The sequence below is a fragment of the Centruroides vittatus genome, unplaced genomic scaffold (assembly GCF_030686945.1).
Source record: "Centruroides vittatus isolate TY-2023 unplaced genomic scaffold, ASM3068694v2 scaffold_1782, whole genome shotgun sequence".
In the NCBI taxonomy this organism is placed as follows: domain Eukaryota; kingdom Metazoa; phylum Arthropoda; class Arachnida; order Scorpiones; family Buthidae; genus Centruroides; species Centruroides vittatus.
Genome location: NW_027122685.1, coordinates 180477 through 200870, shown reverse-complemented (window position 1 = coordinate 200870; position 20394 = coordinate 180477). Strand labels below are relative to the sequence as shown.

The 20394-nt window shown below is 31.0% G+C and overlaps 1 protein-coding gene across 1 annotated transcript in view; it reads left to right on the top strand.

Moving 5' to 3' along the window:
• The window catches only part of LOC136987413 (uncharacterized), a 272592-nt gene that overhangs the window by 94440 nt on the left and 157758 nt on the right, over positions 1 to 20394 (top strand). Inside the window, 3 exon segments of the mRNA XM_067285148.1 lie at positions 13658 to 13746; positions 15260 to 15379; positions 16906 to 17003. Coding sequence (XP_067141249.1) covers positions 13658 to 13746; positions 15260 to 15379; positions 16906 to 17003 — 307 coding nt within the window.

Sequence of the window (20394 nt, the reverse complement as noted above, 5' to 3'; positions counted from 1 at the left end):
ATTTTTTATATGACTCGGTACTTGTTTTGTAAAAGTTATTTAAAGCATGACAGTTATAGATGAAGTCACCGTTGTTAATTTCAATACAAGCGATTATTTATTGTAACAATCACAATGCCGAACAGCAATTTTTAATCATATTTTTAATTTATTCATTTAAAATATGCTCTCGATTTTAGTAGTGCATTGCCCCTGTAAATCATACTTTTCCTGACAACAACATGGTAACAAAATATTTTCGGGGTCCTATAAATTAAAAAATTCGTTTTTTAATGGATTATGACTCAATTTAAAAATCAATAACATAAATTGCATAACGATCATTTTAAAATATTAATTTTTATAATTCTATATTTAATTATTAATTAAAAATATATTTTAAAAAATTAAACATTATTTTTAGTTCTCAATTAAATTCCTAAAAATTACAAGCAAAACAACAGTTTCTTTTTATGTACTTCAACACGAATTTTTACAATTTTAAATTTTAAAAATTTAAATTCATTTCGTTTAACTTTCAGACTAGAAATGACTTTAAAAAAACAAAAAGAAAATTAATTATACCATCTTAAAATTTTATTCTCTTGTGACTATTTGCTATAAAGTTTCGCAGAAAACTTCTTAGCTAAAGGAGATTATCGGTATGGAGACGAATATGTCATTACCAAACATCTGCAGTCATCTACGAATGGCAGTGGATGAGCAAACAGAAGAAATTTTTTTACATAATAACATAAGGTCCCCTACACATTGATTCCTATATGTCTTATCTGGATTTTCGTGATTTGAAACGAGAATTGACTTTATTTGATTTTTTCCCGGTGTTTTTTTAAGTCCAAAGCACTTTTGTCTTTTTTGTTTTACAAAGAATCGGATCGCATATGCATTCAGAAAGTATAGCAGTTCGGTGGTCGCATTCAGCTTTGACATTTTCCTATCGGTAATAGAATACTATCTTCTAGAAAAGTATCGGAATCAATAAGTAGTCTACCTACCTAAGTTTTGCTTTTTAATATTTAAAAATATAAATAAATTTAAAAAAACAATAAATCTCCTTCAAAATACCATTCTGATAATACCAAATTTACTGTGCATAAGCTTTACCATGTATACTTTTTTCTATAAAGATCAATAGAGTAAAATCAAAAAGCAGATTTTTATATCCTTAGAAGTTAATATTTAGTAGGAAATTCTTTAAAAAGCTTTAAAATTATAATAATATTACTATCGTTTATTGTTTTAAGATTGTTTCTATAACTTTAGGCCTGTAATATTGTCCCTCAACCTAGGACCTAGACTAAGAGGGGTGAGATTTAGGGGTAGCATTTTTTTTAAGGTGTCGAAGAATATTCATGCCAAATTTGGTGAATATACGTTAAACGATGTAGAAGCCTTTACCTAACATACATACATAATTTGAGTATTATATACAGTAAAACTTGTTCAAAATGGAACTTCAATAAAATGGAAACCTGCCTAAACAGGAAAATTCTTCTGAACGCAACAATTTTCGGTGCTGAAAAGACTTGTTTAAAACGAAAAACTGGTAATCCGGAAAATAATATTCGGTACTGTACGATCCAGTTTACACAGGTTTTACTACATGAAAAGATTGTTTATTGTATATTATTTTATGCATATATATAATAATTATTGTTGTTTCTCGTTATTCTTACAATTGTTGGTCCGCAATTTAAAAAATTGTAGACCTATAAATTCCCACTGTCTGTCTGTCCTTAGGGGAAATAGGTCTCGATTAACTGTATTCAATTTCCGGTATAGACCAAAAGTCGCGTTATTTCAATTCAAAAATTTCTTCGGAACGGAGTTAGATAGATGACCGGCATGACTCTATTGCTAACAAGAAAAGTATGATGTACAGTACAGGGGTAAGCCACTACGAATTTGAAGTAGAGATCATATATTTTAAATTAAATAAATTAAAAATATGATTAAAAATTGTAGCCCAACATTGTAGTAATTTTTATAGATTTACAGATTAAATCGTGACTGCATAAATTATTTAATTTCAAAGGACTTTAATTTTAATGTAAATTGGCTTTAAAACAATTGAAATTAAATATTTTATTATTTAAATTTATACAAATTAGTAGAATATTAATGATATATTTTGAAGCCTATAAATTTTATTAATACAAATAAAGCTACTTGAAGTCTTAAAGCTACAGTATGGAGCATATGTAGTCCTATGTCCTGGAGGGAAAATACTATAAGTTCTGAACAGTAGAAAAGTTGTATATGAGAGTTTTATAGAGAGACAATTTAGGCCCAAGAAGTGTTTGACGACCCAAAATAAGTGTTTTGTCCCATATTTGTAGCTCTGAAAGCACCAGAAAAAGGCTGAGGGCGGTTTCCAAAATAGTCCCTATTTAAACCCCCAGGCGTTACATTATGGAAGCAACTGAAGATAATGTTTATGTGCTTCCAATGAAGAACCTGCGGATTCTTCAGAAGACGCAATGAAAGGAATTTCGGCAGCGGTAAAACACCGTATTAGTGACAACTTTACGAACGTCTGCAGAATTTAATTGTGTCTGAAGGCAAACATTTTGGAAATTATACTTTGTAGTCAATTTACTAATTAATTGCATTTGTATTTTTTGAATAATTTAATTTTACTACCAGGACATGTATATACGCCCTATTCCGTGTTAGAAAATTAAGGATTTTTATATACATACGAGTAGAACTGTAGCTTATATAATCTTTCATCTTAATCCTTTCTTACAACTGGAAATAGGAAAGAGAGGTTATGAGAAATTTACGTTAAAAAAAATATCAAATAATAAACTTATAATATTTAATTTTTTAACACAAAAATAATAATTAATATTCTAATTAAGATTTAACTGCTTAAATTTAATGAATATTAATTATTAGATACTAAGGAATTTTAAAATATATTCTGTATTTTCTTATATAATAAAAGAATTTTCTTATATTATGAATAAAGGTAGTCCTTTGCTATATGTAGGAAGAATCAAACGCTAAAAATTAACGAGGATTGGTTAAAATTATATTTCCTTTAACAACAATTGGCCCAGAAAAATAATTAGGCGGAGTTACTTATATTCCAGCTTTCTACTTAGAAAGAGAATATAAATATAACTCCTCTTTTTCTATTTCTGACCAATCTTCGGTAAGAAATTTTTAAGTTACTAGTATCTTACGTATATCGCGGAGGACTGCATATCTTAATAGATTTTCATCTCGCAAATACAAAATTTCATCAAAATCTGTATAAATATTTTACCATTATTAAGAACAGACAAATTGATCTACTCAAGTATTTACTCTTTGGCTTCGTTATTGAAAAAAAAGAAGACAATTAAATTTACGAATTATCGTTAACAGAACGAAAAAAATTTATCTGTAAAAATTGTAACGAAGTTACTAAAACAAATCGATGTTATTCCGATAATTATTCTAATTTTAAACAAGAAAATATTTTAAATTCTGGCCTTAACACGTTATTTTACAACAGAATCAATCGATTTTTCTTGTAAGGAAACAAGTTTTTATCAAATAATTACGTAAACAAATTCGCTTAAATTTTAATGCGTTAGAAAGGATTTTGATTAATAGGATTTTTTTCCATTTACATATTACTCAATAGGATAAAACTTAAAGTAATATTTCTATGCGCTTAAGAAATTTGATAATCATTTTACAGCTTTTCCCCTCCCAAATTTTTCCTTTTTTCAAATTTATGTACGTGTGTATGTAAGGAGGAGGATAAAAAGAAATCTCTCAAGTTGTATTTAAGCAAATTATATCCTTGTGAATATTGATTATTACCATTTCAGCTTAGTTCGAGTTTTATTAATATCATTTATCAGATGTTAGTAATTACGAATGCCAGAGAGAGAAGGGGGAGAGAAAAAGTATTTTATTGCAGTTTAGGATGCATTAATAAAAATAAGAAGGGAGAAAAAGCCGGAATATCTTGGAAAAATTCTTATTTAATTCGAAGATAATTTAATTAAATGTATTATTAAGGTTAAAAATTTAACATTTACTTCAATTACATTAAATATATACACGACGTGTAAATTAAGAGTAGAATTAGCGATATAAAAACCATTCGTAGAAAATAAATTATTTTTTCAAACTTTTTAATAAGAAACGTATCTTGTAATCCATCATTAGATGTTATTTAAAGTTTTCAAAAGTAAATAATAATTATAATAATAAAAAAAATGGCCGACTTTAATTCCCCCCACATTGATTGTGCTGTTGCTGCGAATAATCTAAAATTTTCCTTCGTTATGAAAGTATTAAATTATGAGTTTTAATTAAATGAGAATTCTTATAAACAGATGCCTTTGATGTTTATTATGTTCGTAAATTATTCAAGGTTTTGTTAGGTTTAAATATTTTTCACAAATTGAAATTAGCTGCGTAGAAAATATTTAATGATCTAGTGATTAATTACGAATAAAAATTTCTTATTATTTTATTTAATAAAATAATTTTTAAGATATTCGAATTTTTTATAAGATAAGATATATATAAAATTCATACGAAATAAATTTATTATTTAATTTTATATATATAAACTGGATAAATCTTTAATAAAAATAATTGTAAAAGAATCTTTACACTATATTCACTTGCCTAAAATTTTTCAAAAAATAGTATTTTCAATTTTAAAAATATTTCATTTTCAAAGTAATAGAAAATAATTTTTATCTTTATCCACATTCCTTTTTTTTCTATAATTTCTAACTAAACTGCAGTATATAGAATTTATATACTTTCGTTTTTATTATTTACATTTTAAAAGTACTTTATAAATTCTAACTGTGTAAGCCTTATTCAATTGAATATTATTTATGATACAAATAAAATAATAATAATAATAATAATATATAAATAATAACTTTGATAATCATTACAGAAGAAACAATCGAAATAAAATCTATTAAGATATGCAGTCCTTCGCAATATACGTAAGATATTAGAACTTAAAAATTTCTTAACGAAGATTGGTCAGAAATAGAAGAGGCGGAGTTATATTTATATTCTGTTTCTAATTAGAAAGCTGGAATATAAGTAACTCCGCCTAATTATTTTTATAAACCAATTGTTGTTATAGGAATTATATTTTAAACCAATCCTCATTAAATTTTAGCGTTCTTATTCTTTCTAGATATAGCAAAGGACTGCATTTATTCAAAAGCGAATTTTTAAATTAATTTTCTTCCTATCTTCGAAATTCATTTTATTAAATTATTATTCACCGTTTATATTCCTACATTAACGTATTATTCTTATTAAGTGAAATTAATGTTATAATTAATCAATCAAGCCAATTTTTCCTGTAAAGAAAATTGCATAAAAAGAACTGAAAAGTAATGAAACAAGAAGGCAAATTTGTGAAATGAGAGAAAAATAAAAAGCATGATTACGTTTTCCTATCTTTAAAAAGGTTTCATGAACGAAAATAATAATTTAAAATGATTATAAGCAATAAATTAGAAGGATTACACGCAATTTGGGAAGGTAGAGAACAAGATAAGAAGTAAAAGTATCCATATAATATTTCAAATAATTAATCAAGTAAAATTGTGATGTTTTCCTTTAGAAAATTTATAAATTAAAGGAAGCAATTTCGTTTATTAAAAAAAATAAGAAGAAAAAAAAGGCAGGAAAAAAAGGAAGAAGAAGAAAGTAACAAACCCTACCACACTTTATAAAATTACAATTGTACTACTTTTATTAACAATGCACAGGCTTAAAAATCCAGCAACAAATTGCGTAACTTTCCCGGTAGCAACATTTAAAATTGCGTTTGCCGCCATCTCTTATGATATTTAAAATTTTGTTGCATAATTAATTATTATAAAATATTAAAAAGATTAATTTTGGAGGATAGAAACGAGTTTTATTTAAAAAAATTAAATGCTAATAACGAATAAAATCGTCAAGTCCGACTCCACTCGAGATACGACACACGACACCTTCTATCTCCCCACCCCAACCTCTAACCAGCAAAATTTAATAACTTCGATCCCCAAATATCTAAAACTACTTGCAAAATCTCGAACGTTTTCGACAAAAGGAACAGGAGTTATTCAGCTTCAAATTGGGTGTACAAAATCGCGCTCCCACACACGTTTATCCAAACGTACAGAAACCCCCCAAATTTTGGAGCTGGCTTTTGTATTTCTAGACGTTTGACGGTCCCCCGAAGTACAAAAATGTAAAAATCTTGGAGGTTATCATTTGACACATCGCCATACTTTCTCTCTATTATACATAACAGCAAGGAGTCTAAGGTCTAAACGAGACTATAATGAGATACTGTACTTTCAGTTTTCATATGAAAGTATGGAATACTTATACTTATTTTAAAAATTAAAATTTGAATTACTTACTAATCAATATAGTTCTACCAGTGGCGTAACGTTGGTGTCAGCCGCCCGGGGCGGAGAAAAATTTCGCCGCCCCCTTATTTAGGTACTTTTACAAGATATTATTATTTATTGGGAAATTTTGCCGCCCCCTATAAGTGCCGCCCGGGGCGGGCCGCCCCCGCCGCCCCCACTACTCTACGCCACTGAGTTCTACCCCTATATATATTTAATTACGTCCAAAAAGATATTGACATGATTTATATTTATGAGAGGGACTCGAACAATACGTTAATTCAATACAATCAAGCAACGGTTGTACAGCATTAGCGCTTTCGATTGTTGTTAACATCTTCGTAAGTATATTCGTTTAGCAATATAATTTATCATTTAATTATTAAGGCATAAATTTATAATTCATATCCTTAATTTACATTTTCTAGTGGCATTAACAATGCGGATAAAGTTCTTCAGAATGGAAATCATTTTTGAAGAATTGAATAATTAATTTTTGTATTGACGTGCGACTCTTTCGATAAATTAAGATTTGCATAATTTTCTTAAAGTTTAATTATTATTTATTAGTTGACTAATTTTAGAAATTTTAAATTTATTACATCGTCTTTCGTTTTTGAATAGTTCTTTTTCTTTCTTTCTTCCATGTTTATTTAATCTGGTGTTTTTAATTAAAATTTTTATTTTAGTATCCTTGATAAAAAGATTTAAGAGCTTATTAATACGTAATTTTATATATTTTTTTATTGCGCATTTTATTAGATATTGAATTTTACTCATTATATTAGAAGTCGTCGCGTCGCGTCGCATCGCGTCGCATCGCGTCGCATCGCATCGCATCGCATCTCATCATCACGATTTATCTACATTCCTTTTGTTCATTACTTCTTGTTTCTTTAAAATATTTTAGTTGGCGCGTCGCTTTCGTCGATGTCACAAAGCGTCGCGCCAACGACGGATGGCCCAAAAGTCAGTTAACTATTTGTAATGCCAAATTCTTGTCTCGTTCGTCTACTTCATTACTTACAGACCTCGCAACAACCTGAAAAAATGAGGCTCTTTCTTGTTCGATACGCTAAAATTTGCAAAATGCGGTTAATCGAGTTTAGAGCCGAATTTTTCGTGTAATATTTTCATTAATTAATTGATATAACGTAGTAAACAATATGATATTTTAACGTTGATAACGGCCAGACAGACAGACAAACAAACGACTACAGTAATTAAAATTAAAAACTTGACCTCGTTTTCTTAATGGAAAAATCTTTCTAAATATTTGTATTTTTTCGTGTAATTATCATTGTATTCTTGTCATTCAGCTTTAAATATTGAACTGTGTCAAAGTTTCTAACTTTACAACAAAATTTCGGCATTGAAGTTTATGTAAATTCAATACGGGTCCATAAATTGAAATCCGATCGTTACGTATGGCAAAGAGAACACGGAATTTTTTTTTCGTTGAAATTTGGAAATTCTCCGTTTCTTCCGCTCCTCGTTCGATATTTAAAACTGCAATTTTCGATGTCGTACTATTTATTAAAATAAAATAAATAACTGTATTAACAAATTGTCGTTAAGAATTAAATGCATTTACGATAAGCTTACATACATTATTGATTTTCATTAAAGGAGAAATTCAGCTTATGAAGGCTTAACTAAGGATAGATGATGCGTGGAAGATAAACCAGTTGTTTATTTTGTAGATATTTATCATAAATTAAGCGTTTAAATCAACTATTAAGCATTTGCTAATTAAGTTTCGTTCGCGAAGAAGCGGTCGTCGCAACCAAACGCTTCGGCGCGTCGCGTTGCGCAAAAGTGACGCGCCCTCATGCAAATAAACGATTTTTACTTATAACAGAGGAAAAGTATGGCGATCGGTAAAAAAAAAATGACCCCGCTCTAAAATTTTGGACTCGGGAGACTTCGAAACATCGAGAAATGCAAAAAATTTAGGGATTTTTGTTTGTATGGATGTGACGAGGGGCGCGATTTTGTTCATCCACTTTGAAGCTTAATAACCCCTGTGTTTTCTGCCGAAAATTTGTAAAATTTTGCAGGGAGGGAAATTAATGCTGTTAAAATTTGGAGGTTAAAGGTCGATAGGGTAGGGAAATACAACGAATTAATTTGTCTTACGTAACTCGTTGCTGTATTTTCTTTTTTAATGATTTGTTTCTTAACAATTCATACAATTCAGATTATTTATATAAATGTAAGGTTTAAAATTGCGTTTTTTGTCCGTCACGCCTTACGTGAACTATTCTAAGTGACAAAATCGCGTTACATATCTAGGCCTACTTTATTATTACTTTTAAACAGGAAAATCATTCATAAATGCATTTGTTTCGCTCTTTAAAAGTTAAATAATAGACAGTTTATATGAAGTAGGTCTATAATTTATATAATGAAATGTTGCTTGAAATTTCAAACTATCTAAATAATGGATTAATTGTATATGTTGACTATTAAATTCTGTTAGAAATGCCGCAATTCTCTCGACATGTATTATAAAGCGTACAATAACAGAAGTTAGAATCTTGAATGCAACAATTGTAGATTGTGAATAACGAAGCAACTTTGTTTAATTGCTTATTTATGTAGTCTAGATGAATGTTTCTGTAACGATGACAAATTAATGTGCTGCTATTACATAATTCGCTATTCAAAATGACTATAAATTGCTAAAATTCCGCCATTTTTAATGCTAAGTAACGTGCGTTAGTAAAGTATTCTTCTCTTGCCACAGAATTGCGGAAGTTTAAGTGAAATTCTTTATTGAAAAAGTCATTGAAATAGTTTATATAATTTGTATTAAATTTACAGTTTAATTATAATTAGAATTGAGTGAGAAATTTTGAAAATGATACGCGCCAACTTACGCCATTACGCGTTAAATGAAATATTTTACATAATGGCGTGGCAAAGCGATGCCAAAATTTTAAATTTTATCGTGCAATTTTCATTAATTTATAATGTACACAATTAAAAATGTAATTGCAATCGTTTATAAATGATACAGTAAACCCTGTTCAAAACGGAAAAAATATTCTGTATCGTGCGAGTCCGGTTTACACGGGTTTTACTGTAATTAAATCTTTTTTTGTTTTAAAATTAAAACTTATGTAAACCGGAATCGCACGGAACCGAAGAATTTTTCCCTTTTAGGCAGGTTTTCTTTTTATTCGTGTTTTGTTTTTGACAGGTTTTACTGTATATAAATATAAAATACTTAATGGATATACAAAACACGTTTTAATTCCTAAAATTTTTACTCGCCGAATCTGAAAATATCCGATTATACAGTGAAACCTGTGTAAACCGGACTCACGCGAAACCGAATATTTCCTCCGCTTTGGCAGGTTTCCGTTTTAAACAGGTTCGTTTTAGCACCGAAAATCGCTGCGCTCCGAAGAGTTTTTTTCCGTTTAGACAAGTTCTGAACAGGTTTTGCTGTATTTTGCTAAAACATAACGATCCGCACCTAAATTTTTATAGAAAATAATAAATTATCTTTTAAGAATTTAATAAATACCTCAAAAATATAATAAATGTTAAAATACATTTAAAGAAGAAGTACTTAATAGATAAAAAAAATAAGTGGGAAAGAATAATTCATGTGATAAAATGTTGAAAATCCGATAACATTGGGATGTGGAACGTGTTGTAAGGGAGGAGTATAACAGAAAATAGAATAATAATAAAATTTATCACGATGCCATTTGCCATTCATCTACGTTACACTTTACAGAAGGTGTCGACCACATTATAAAGTGGTACTGTATATGGATTTGTGCCAAGAGAGGATTGCCTTCATCCTCTCTCTCCTCTTCTCCATGTTCAAACATTGACACGAAACTCGCTCCCTCATCGATTATCGAGTGGAAGAATATGTTACTTTTGCATATCTTCTGAATTAATGTTTCAAAATATTTTGGAAACATGCCAGGTATCTTTTTATAAATAATATTTTATACTCGATGGTGTAAATAGTTGGGGTTTTTACTCCTCCTTCCACTCCCCTGGATAAATTCCGATCGATGTGACACTTTTAAAATGTATAAAATATATTCATAAATATATATATTTTTAAATTTAAATAGACAGAAACTATTGTGAAAATAGAGGAAAGAAAGGGGAGGTCGGAGTTCCTAGCGATTTCTAGTTGTGTAGTGTTTCCATCTGGTGTCGAGAAATTATACTAAATTTTGCGTGCGTGTGCGTGTTTTAAATAAAAATTTTGTACATTATTTTAATTTTAAACTATAGTTTTAAGTGTACTGCGCAACTATTGATAGTTATTTAATGTACATTTATCTGCATTTTAGCGGCACGTGCGAACGACGCGTCACGTCACGAGCTCAAGCGCCACTGCCTAATTTTTACCATTTAAATATTCAAAAATTATTTAAAATATTAACGTCTTCCTAGGAAGAAACTCAATGACCGAGAGAAAAATTGAGAAGAGATAGGAATATCGAAAAAGTCGATATATCGTTTCGACACGGCGTCACACGCGAAAACACGAGTTAATTTCGGTATAATTTTGATAAAATGTTTAAAAAAATCTTTATTTTTCTAGAAATAAATCACATTAAAATTATATTTAATTTTTAAATTTCGAATAATATTTTGTGGTAATCTGGAGGAAAGTCTTTTATCGTGTACGTGATTTGAATATAAAATCTCGAGTTGTACATTTGAAAGAGAGGTCTTTATTCGCTCCTTTCTCGGAATATAAATGATTATCTTTTAATCACCGAAGTTTTAATTCGATTTTAAAATCTGCATTCACTCCGAACGTTCTTAAGACACGCGAGAAAGATCTTACAAAGTATCTCTTCATAAGCTGATACGAAGCTTATCATCGTCATTCTTCATCCATTTTCCTTTCTCGCGTAAGAATGAAGATTGCCGAAGATTTGCATCTCACCGTATTCATAATTACTATTACCGTATTATCTGAAAAATGTAACGTAATATATTTTTAAAATAGCTTTAAAATTGAAATTACTAAAGTAGGAGGATTTTAAGTGGATCGAAATTCATGGAAATTAAATTTGCCGAAGGAAAAATTTTATCTAACACGTACAAATTTAATTTATCGGGCTTCCTAGCAAAATTATTAACCCGGTTGTTCTTTATATATTTCGGTTTTAAATTTAAAATACAGCCTACCGGTATGTATAATTTCGCTGCGTTACGACCCAGCCTTTGCGTGGCGACGCAGACGAAAATCGTGCATATTCGAACGATTTGAATGCGCACGCAACTGTCGACTTTTGAAACGAGCGACGCAGATTCGGAAGGTCTGCGTCGCGACGCGAAGATCGCTTCGTAGCGTGTAGGCAATGTTATTATTTGATTAAAAATTAACGCTTCGGCTTGGAATTTTGTAGATTGCGGTGACAAATCGTGTTTTCTAAATGCGAAATAAATTGCGGGCCACATTTTTATGTAAATATAGACAAATTGATATCCGTACAAGTTAATCGAAAGACGTTTTAAAAATAAAATTTAGTATATTGGCACGCGATCGATTGTTCATTGTATACACGTTTTACACTTTTATTACTTTTTCAATCACCCTGTATACGTTTACGGGAGAAAGATGTTAAAGATAACTTGTAAAATCACTTTTCTGTTATGAGAATTTAAAACAGTGAAAGAAAATGCCCGCATCAGTATGCAAAATTTGAGTCGGTGGCTTACTTTATTCTCTCGATAATCCTTAGTTTGTTCTTTATAGGGAATTTTATGGGTTAAACTATGGTTAAAATATCAAAAGTTACTTGTTTTCGGGCATTTAAGAGCATTTAATAGAATTTAAATATCGAAGTAGATGCGCCGTAACGTTTCGTATTCGAGTGTCCGCCGTTATCTCTCGTTATTTGTACAGGTTTCTTAATTGAAGATAAAAGTCTACCGGCGAAAAAATAAAATGAAATAAAAATGGCCAAATTTACATACTCTTTTATCGGAAATGGCTTCGATCTTCTTAAAATAAAGAAAATGAACATTTTAAAGCATAAAATCAGCAAGAATTGTCGATGCAATTTTAAACTTAAGATAAAATTTTCTAAAACAATTTTTAATTTGATGGAAAAAATTGAATTTGTAATACAACATCTCGAAAATGCAATTATTATTTTATTTTTCTTCGAGGTAAAAGAAGAAAAAAACGAAATACAAATAAAAATATCTCTTCTTTCGAAATTCGACCTTCGAGATTGCTTAAATTTTCTTGGCATTTTATAGGTTTATTTATTATGCATACGTAAGATGGCTTCCAAAGATGTTTCATTATCTGTTCGAGTTGTGCAATTTGTTATTCAAAACGTGAAGAAATGTTGCGTATCGTTCTAATCCTTTGTGGTTTGAGTGTTCGACGTGATAGCACATCCGCCTTCATCAATCTTTCCTCTCTCGATGACAAGCTTTCGCCTCGAAATTCGACGCACTTTGCGGTTTTAAGACGTGTCAAGCGGCAAAACTCTTTCGAGAAAAAAGGAAAAAAGAAATATAGATAACTTTATACATTTTTACAAAAAAATCCTCGGCTAAATCCATAAAAACTACGAAGAAATGTCGTTTTACGTAACATCTAAATTCATTTTCGTGTTCCCGTACCGAATCTACTTAGTAACAACAAATGAAAGCAATTTGTGAATAAAATATTATAAATTAAACGTCTGGTCTGGTGATTTTAGAAGCGTGGACAATCGCGATCCACCAAATCACTTCATTTCGATATAAATTTCTGAAGTGTGTAACCAGCTTAAGACATCATTATAATATATAATTCTGCTTAAATTGATAAATTAGAAAGTGCAAAAAATCTATAGAAACTTAAACGAAGGGATTACTTCTGCATTTGCAGCACTTACGACAGCTTAAACTATTCGAGAGTTGCACTAGAGTCTAACCACGCGCAAGTCGAACATAAAAAATATTTCGATATATTAATTATGGAATGTTTTACACATTTCTGCGGAAATTTTCTTTCGGAAACGAATAAAATCAAATACTAAAATTGTAGTTCGTTCCGATATTAAATGGAAATAAAATTTTATTATTATTTTACCACGAGAAGTACGAAGAATATTTGCTTCAAAATGTTTATTTCTATACTAAATTTTGGCCATTTTCGACGCCCCATTACGTTTTAAAATTGTATTTTTTAATAATTATTAATTCTATCACTTTTAAACCGTAAATTTGTTTAAAAGTTTCGAGAATTTATTGCTTTTTTCTAAAATTTGTAGATATTATATTGGTTCTTCGATCCATACGTGCGAATGCTTACCAAATTTCGAAGGAGAACAATGCGAAGAGAGGAAAGACATTGCCAAATGTAAGTGGTCTAATTTACTAATTATAAAATAAAAATTTCAGATTTCATAAGCAAATTAATTTTACAAGTAGAATTTAATCGTACGCAACCACTTTGTCACGTTATAAGTATCGCGCATTCGGCAGAATTTCGACGAGTCGCCGGTAGATTCTAATGCTAATATAATAAAAACGATAGCAAAAAATTTATAAATAAATGCAATTTTTTTACTTTAAATTATCAAAATATACTAGAAAAAATTCATATTTATAAAGCGATATTTGATTTTAAAAAAGTGCATCGAGAGCGAACGGATTACCGCTTTAAGGTAAAAATGACAAAATATACCGCTTAAAGTGATATTTGTTGATTTTCTTCGATCGTCGTCGGCGATTAAAGGTTTGTTTTGTTCTTTTCTTAAATTTAATACAAAGTTTTTAATTGATTTTATGTTTCGGTCGTTTTAAAGGAAGGAATTGCCAATAATTTTTTTCCTATCGGAACGAGTCGTCGCCATGTTCTCGATCGTGTCAAAAATAATGATTAATCGCTCGATACGAAACGAATTTTCGTGTAAACGTTTGTATTAAGTCTATCAATTTATCTATAAAATTAACTTTTATTTGTTTTGATACTCATTTTTAGACTCGACGTTCTTCGATTTTCTTTTCTTATTTATTTATTTTTGCATCCATTTTTCATTAAAATAACCACGTCTAGATCGGGAATCCGAGTAAAAAGAAGGAAAAAAATTAAGTAATTTCCAATTCTGATGATGGATACGTCGTTTTAGATTCAAAGATGTTATCGAGAGTAGAAAGACGGTAATCAATTATCGATTTTTGTCTTCATTATAAGCCGTATCGAGTTAAATGATTTTTGAATGAAACTATTTGATATTCGAGTAATTATAGGTTATAAACTTAGTTTATATACAAGATTATTTAGCAAAATACGTCGAGATTAACTTATAAAAGGTAGGAAGACGTATATTAATTTAAAATAGAATAAATTTGAAGGGTTTAAAACCGTTCCGACGAGAAAATTAATTGAAAATTAAATGAAAAGTTTAAATGAATGGCGAATTATGATTGTTCGGAAGAAATTTCATTCCTTTTCTTAAAATATGTTAAATTAATTTTTTTAAAAATTAGTAATATTTTTCGTTTTTTTATTCCGATTTTCCGACACAGCCCAAAAATATTTATGCTTCGTGTGTCGTGACCGTAGAAAAAATTCACGATAAACTCTTAAAATATGTCTGCCATCGTTTTAAATCTTTAAAAATTATTATTTTAAATATTAAAATTCCTTTAAAATATTCGTATTTCGAGGATCTTCCTGGATAAACGGGTAGGGTCTAGTGAAAAGGATAAAGGTTCAGCGAAAAGGGTAAATCGTTAAGTGCTCGTAACGCAAGTATTTCATAAAATTCTATTTATCGAGCATTTAATATCGAAAAAACAGAAAGTTGCTTCGATTAATAATATAACTTTTTCATTTTTATTTACTAAAAATCATTTATTGTTTCTAGTTGGATGTGCAAAGTACGGTTGCTCTCACTCCTGTATAATAACGCCGAATGGAGATTATAAATGCACTTGTCCTCCCGATTTTAAATTAGAAAGTGACGAGAAAAACTGCGTTCGCCAAGGTATATATTCGTTATAATTTTGGCTTAAATTTCTTAAATTAAAAGCAGACATTATTTTATTTCGATTTGAATTTGAATTTAATAACAATAATTAAATGTATTATCACGAATAATTGATTAATATTATACTATATATAGTAATAGTAAGTAAACAATAATGCGGTATTAATTTATACCGAAATTTTACTAAATATTTACGTTTCTTCTTTACGTATCTATTAATTAGGCGTAAATATTTCCTCGTCGATGTATAGAATATTATTATTATTATTCTTATTTTTAACTGACAAAAAGTGTAGTAAAAATATAAAACCGAAAGTTACGAAAATATTTCTTATTATATTCGTATAAATATCGATTTATCTTCTCGGGAATAGCTCGTCTCGCTCTTGACCTAACATTTTGCTTCCGGCTACAAACTGATTGATATTAAACATAAGCGCCGTATTGAACTTTAGAACCCGGCAGCATCTAAATTGATAGCGAATTGGGTAATAATATGACAGAATTTGCTTTAAGGCCACGATCGAAGACATTTATACTAATGAGAAAATGGTTCGTAGTTTCCCTATTGCGCGACTATCGTCTCATTCCGCGCTATACACACGTAGAGAATCACCGAATCTCCCGGAAAGGAAATCATAGAAAATCAATGACTTTCTTTTATATTTATTGATTTTCGATTATTTTTTGGTTCGGATTCAATAAAATTCTTTCTTCGTTTCTGCCGCTTTCTCGTATTTCCATTTTAAAAAAGAAAATCATAGCATACGTTACTTAATGGTTTGACCGGAGCAATTCTCTCTCTTATAAATTTTAATACCGAACGTAAATATTTATAAACGAAATGAAATTTTATTAATACCGATTCATTCGCCATTAACCGAATTAATTTTTTGTTTTTAATTTATTTATTTTATAGCGTATTTAAAAATATTTATAATCGAGAGGAAACATTACGGACTTTATACCAGTTACACCGGTAATTATAATATTAGATGCCGTTTCGGGATAATTTCGTAGATATAACGTAGAAAATCATCCGAGAATTTTGTGGCCGTCGATCTCGGAATTTGTCTGTTTGTATTCTTGGTTTCTAGAAACGAAACGATCGAAACTGTTCGAAAAATCCTGGCCGTAAACACTGCGGAATTTTGCAAAATTAAGGCCTCTTTGAGCTCGAATCGGTTTAAAAATTCGATTATAAGATTTTATCCGAATTACGTATAGGCTAGTACCGATTAGCGAGTAGCGTAACAAAATAAGGATAATATTTTACAGATAAAACGGTCCTAATAAGTTCTCTAAATTTGAAGAGGAGTAAAAAATTCGATACGACAAACTTTCGACCACTCGGAGAAGTCAAAATGCGAGCAAGTGGCTTTGTGTCGCAATCTTCGTAATTTAAAAAACTATTTTATTTTATATTTAGAACTTAAGTCTCGATATTAAAATCTCGAATTACTGTTATTATTAATTATAATTTAATGTATATTTTTTTTATAAATCAAAACGTTGTATTGTAGGCAGAACGAGGTTCCTGATAGGTTTTAAAATTTCCGATAAGAATAAGGATTATTTGCAAGTGGCTGACAAGCAACTAAAGAAAGAAATTGAAAATGCAGTGAGTACTAACCTGTGAGTTCTAAAAAACATAGATAATGGTACAGTATTTATTGATAACCCGTAAACACTTTCGTTCTAAATATATATAAAAATATATACGCTTTACGATTGTGGCTTTCGCTATTGCCAGGTGAAAAAATGTTGTATTTCAATATTATTGCATTTTAATTAAATAAGTTCAATATTTAAACTATCCAATACGGGGAAAATTATATTAAGAAATTCATTCTGTTTAATTTAAAGTGTTTCTTACGATTACAAACATGAAACCTCTGGTAGACCAATTCTTTCGACTTATTTGTCGAGCCATTTTACACCTCTGTTTACCCGTCACTTCGACCAATCACCAATTTTTATTCCAATTTCTGAAAAGCTATCGATTCTGGAATTCAGAAAGTTCATTTTTTCATTACTCTACACGCACTGAGTGCGTGTAGAATTACGAAACATGCACTCAGTGCGTGTGGAGTAATGAAAAATGACGAATGCGAGTCGGATGCCGCTGCCAATTACGGACGTTCTTACGTAGTCTATTATTAAAACCTTCGATCACGCCCTCGACGAATGCAGTTTTCTGGGTTTTCTTCGCGTGTCTTGTTTGCACCGACATTTGTAAAATTTGAGCGCAATAAACAACTTTTGATGTAAAGACACCGTTTTACTTCTTCGCCAATGATTTCTTATCCGCCCCTATCTCGTGTATAGTAGTGCCACGGAACCCATTAGCGAAACTGTAACTTTTGGGCTTCTTTTGTGTACGTACGAGCGTAAACTGAAGTAGGCCCACTCGGCCTTGCTTGTATCGAGTGCAGTACGCCTATCTTCTCTCTTTTTACGCGGTCCGTGTGGCGAAGAGTCAAAAGACCTGTCCGAGCGACTGCAGTTATTTAAATCTGTCGAACAATAGAATTTATATAATTTTTAATATTTACTTTTTTACACATTTTACTGGACTAGAATTTAATGAGTTGAATCAATAAACGAAACAATACAACTTCGAGAAAATGCAAGATAATGGAGGAAGATAGAAGTAAGAAAATAAATACGTTGGAAAACCAATTAAAATTTAATACAATAATAGGGGATACTATAGATTACTATCTATGGAATTTCGGGACTTTGAGTATATATCTGAACTGAGGGGACCGAGACGAGTTCAATGGTTCAGTTTTGGACCGGAGACGAAAAATAAAAAAGTTATCATGGACGGTACGTCATAATTTTGTATATACGCGATAGTCATAAGCCTAATATTAATCTTTCAATTCTTTGTTCTTTATTTCCCTTATTTCTCGATCTTTCTATTTTCACTTTCCTTGCGGGTGGGGCAGTCCTTTTCCAGGAAGTAAGGGGAAGGACAAAGGAGTAAAAAGACTCTGAGGTACAAGAACGGGAGTAACGGTCCTTCTTGGTTTGGAGCTGAGACGGAGCAGATGTGGAGAGAGGATCCGAACGGCTCTAGTTCAGCGGGAGAGAGATACGACCGAAAAAGACGAAGAATAGTAGCCAGGGTCTAAATATAATTCCCCGACCCGAAGATTTCAAAGGACGCATCATTATCCTGGGTACCCCCTATACTTTCATATACTTCTCTATATCTATCTAACTCTTCCTTTTTCTCTATATAGTTTGTAAGTTAGTTTTAGTCTTAGTTTATAACATTTCGGGGTTAATATTCCATTGTAACTCGCTATCAGCGAGTCGCACTTCGTTTGTGTGAACCACGTGTTTTTTTTTGTTTTTCTTTGTCTACTACTCCTTGCCTACGCACGTGTGAGGTCCCGAGTCGAAGTCGTGAAAGAATCCTGTGTATCATCACGCGAGAAGAAAAAGTGTTTTGTAGACAATTGTTTTAATTCTATTACATTAGAATTAAAGTTTTGTTTTATTGTAATTTTTGTCCTTTCGTTGGCCATACACTCGCGTGACCTAACAATCATACTTTCTTCCGGCGATCGCGCGATGATAGGGAGTCGCGTCGCTCTCTCCGCTCTCGTATCTCTACTGGAGATGACCGTAGTCCGACGTCGTGGTTTGCAGACTTTACCGCAAGATGGCAGTACTAGCAACCATGGTGCCGTCTTCGTGAGAGCATTAAAAAAGTATGGTAAGTGAAAAAGTATGATAACTTTTTTATTTTTCGTCTCCGGTCCAAAAATAGGGTACCGTTGAACTCGTCTCGGTCCCCTGAGTTCCAATATATAATCAAAGTCCTGAAATTCCATAGGGGGTAATTTATAGTACACCCCAATAATATATATTGAGATTTTTTAAACAGGTGAAAAACACTTCAGAAATTTTTCGGGATCCGTTCTTCACCACCCGGCCGCCCCATTGTGGCCTTGGCCAAACCCATAATGGGTTTGCTAAAAAAAAGAAAAAAAAAACGCTCTTAGTGCTCACAGGACGGATTATTTTAAAAAATACAACACAGGCCTCTTTTACTAAAATTGCATCAAGCAATATGGATTATGCACTATTAGTGATAATAATTTTCGAAAATCTAATAACGAAAAACGTTACTTTTACTACAGTATAACATTAGAGGCGACAGTTATGGTGGTGTAGAAACAACGGTGCCCGCGGACTATAGAAAAGAGAGAGCAAAAGCCATCAAAAAATGGAATGGTAGAGTGTGCAAGAAGCGTCAAACTCTATGATTCAACGTCGGTGAACAAGGTAGCACCGGTTGCGCTCGGTGCTAAGTTGGCTTCGAACTTTCAAGACATCGGCATCAATAAGATTAGTGACTGCCTCGCGAACATTAAAAAAGAAAAAAAAAAAAACAAGTCCACGTATATTAAAATCCTTCTTCAGCGAATACTCAAAACATCATCGTTACTAGGGAGCGTGACCGCTCCATCTATCATCTAACCCCGTAGTCCGCGGAACAGGGATGCTCCGTGAAGCCACTTCAGATGTTCCGCGAAAAAATCAAATATACAGTTAAAACTTGTTGTAAAAGAAAAATCAATACAATGTAAAATAATTTTTGTATGGGAATGTAATCGGCAAACGCCAATGTCGTCATCTACTAGACCGACTGCGCCCGATTTCAAAAAGGTTTGCTTTAAAGCTAATGTATTGTAAGTGTTCCGCGTGTGGCCGCCAGCGCCAGAGATCCCAAACATTGTCTGGCAACACTTGCCAACGAGAGTTGGCTAACAAGTAACTACGTAAGAATATATAGTCGGCTTGCTGTATGGTATCACTGTATGGTTTACAGAGACTAATCCACATTGTACAGTACGTAAGAATAGATGCATGGGACAATGGACAAATGTTCATTAGTTTCTTTTATATTTGCAGAATAGGCTAGTGTTCTATATTTGTGAATTTTCTGTTGTTAGGTGATATTGAAATTTGGGGCAATTTGGATGGAAGATTGA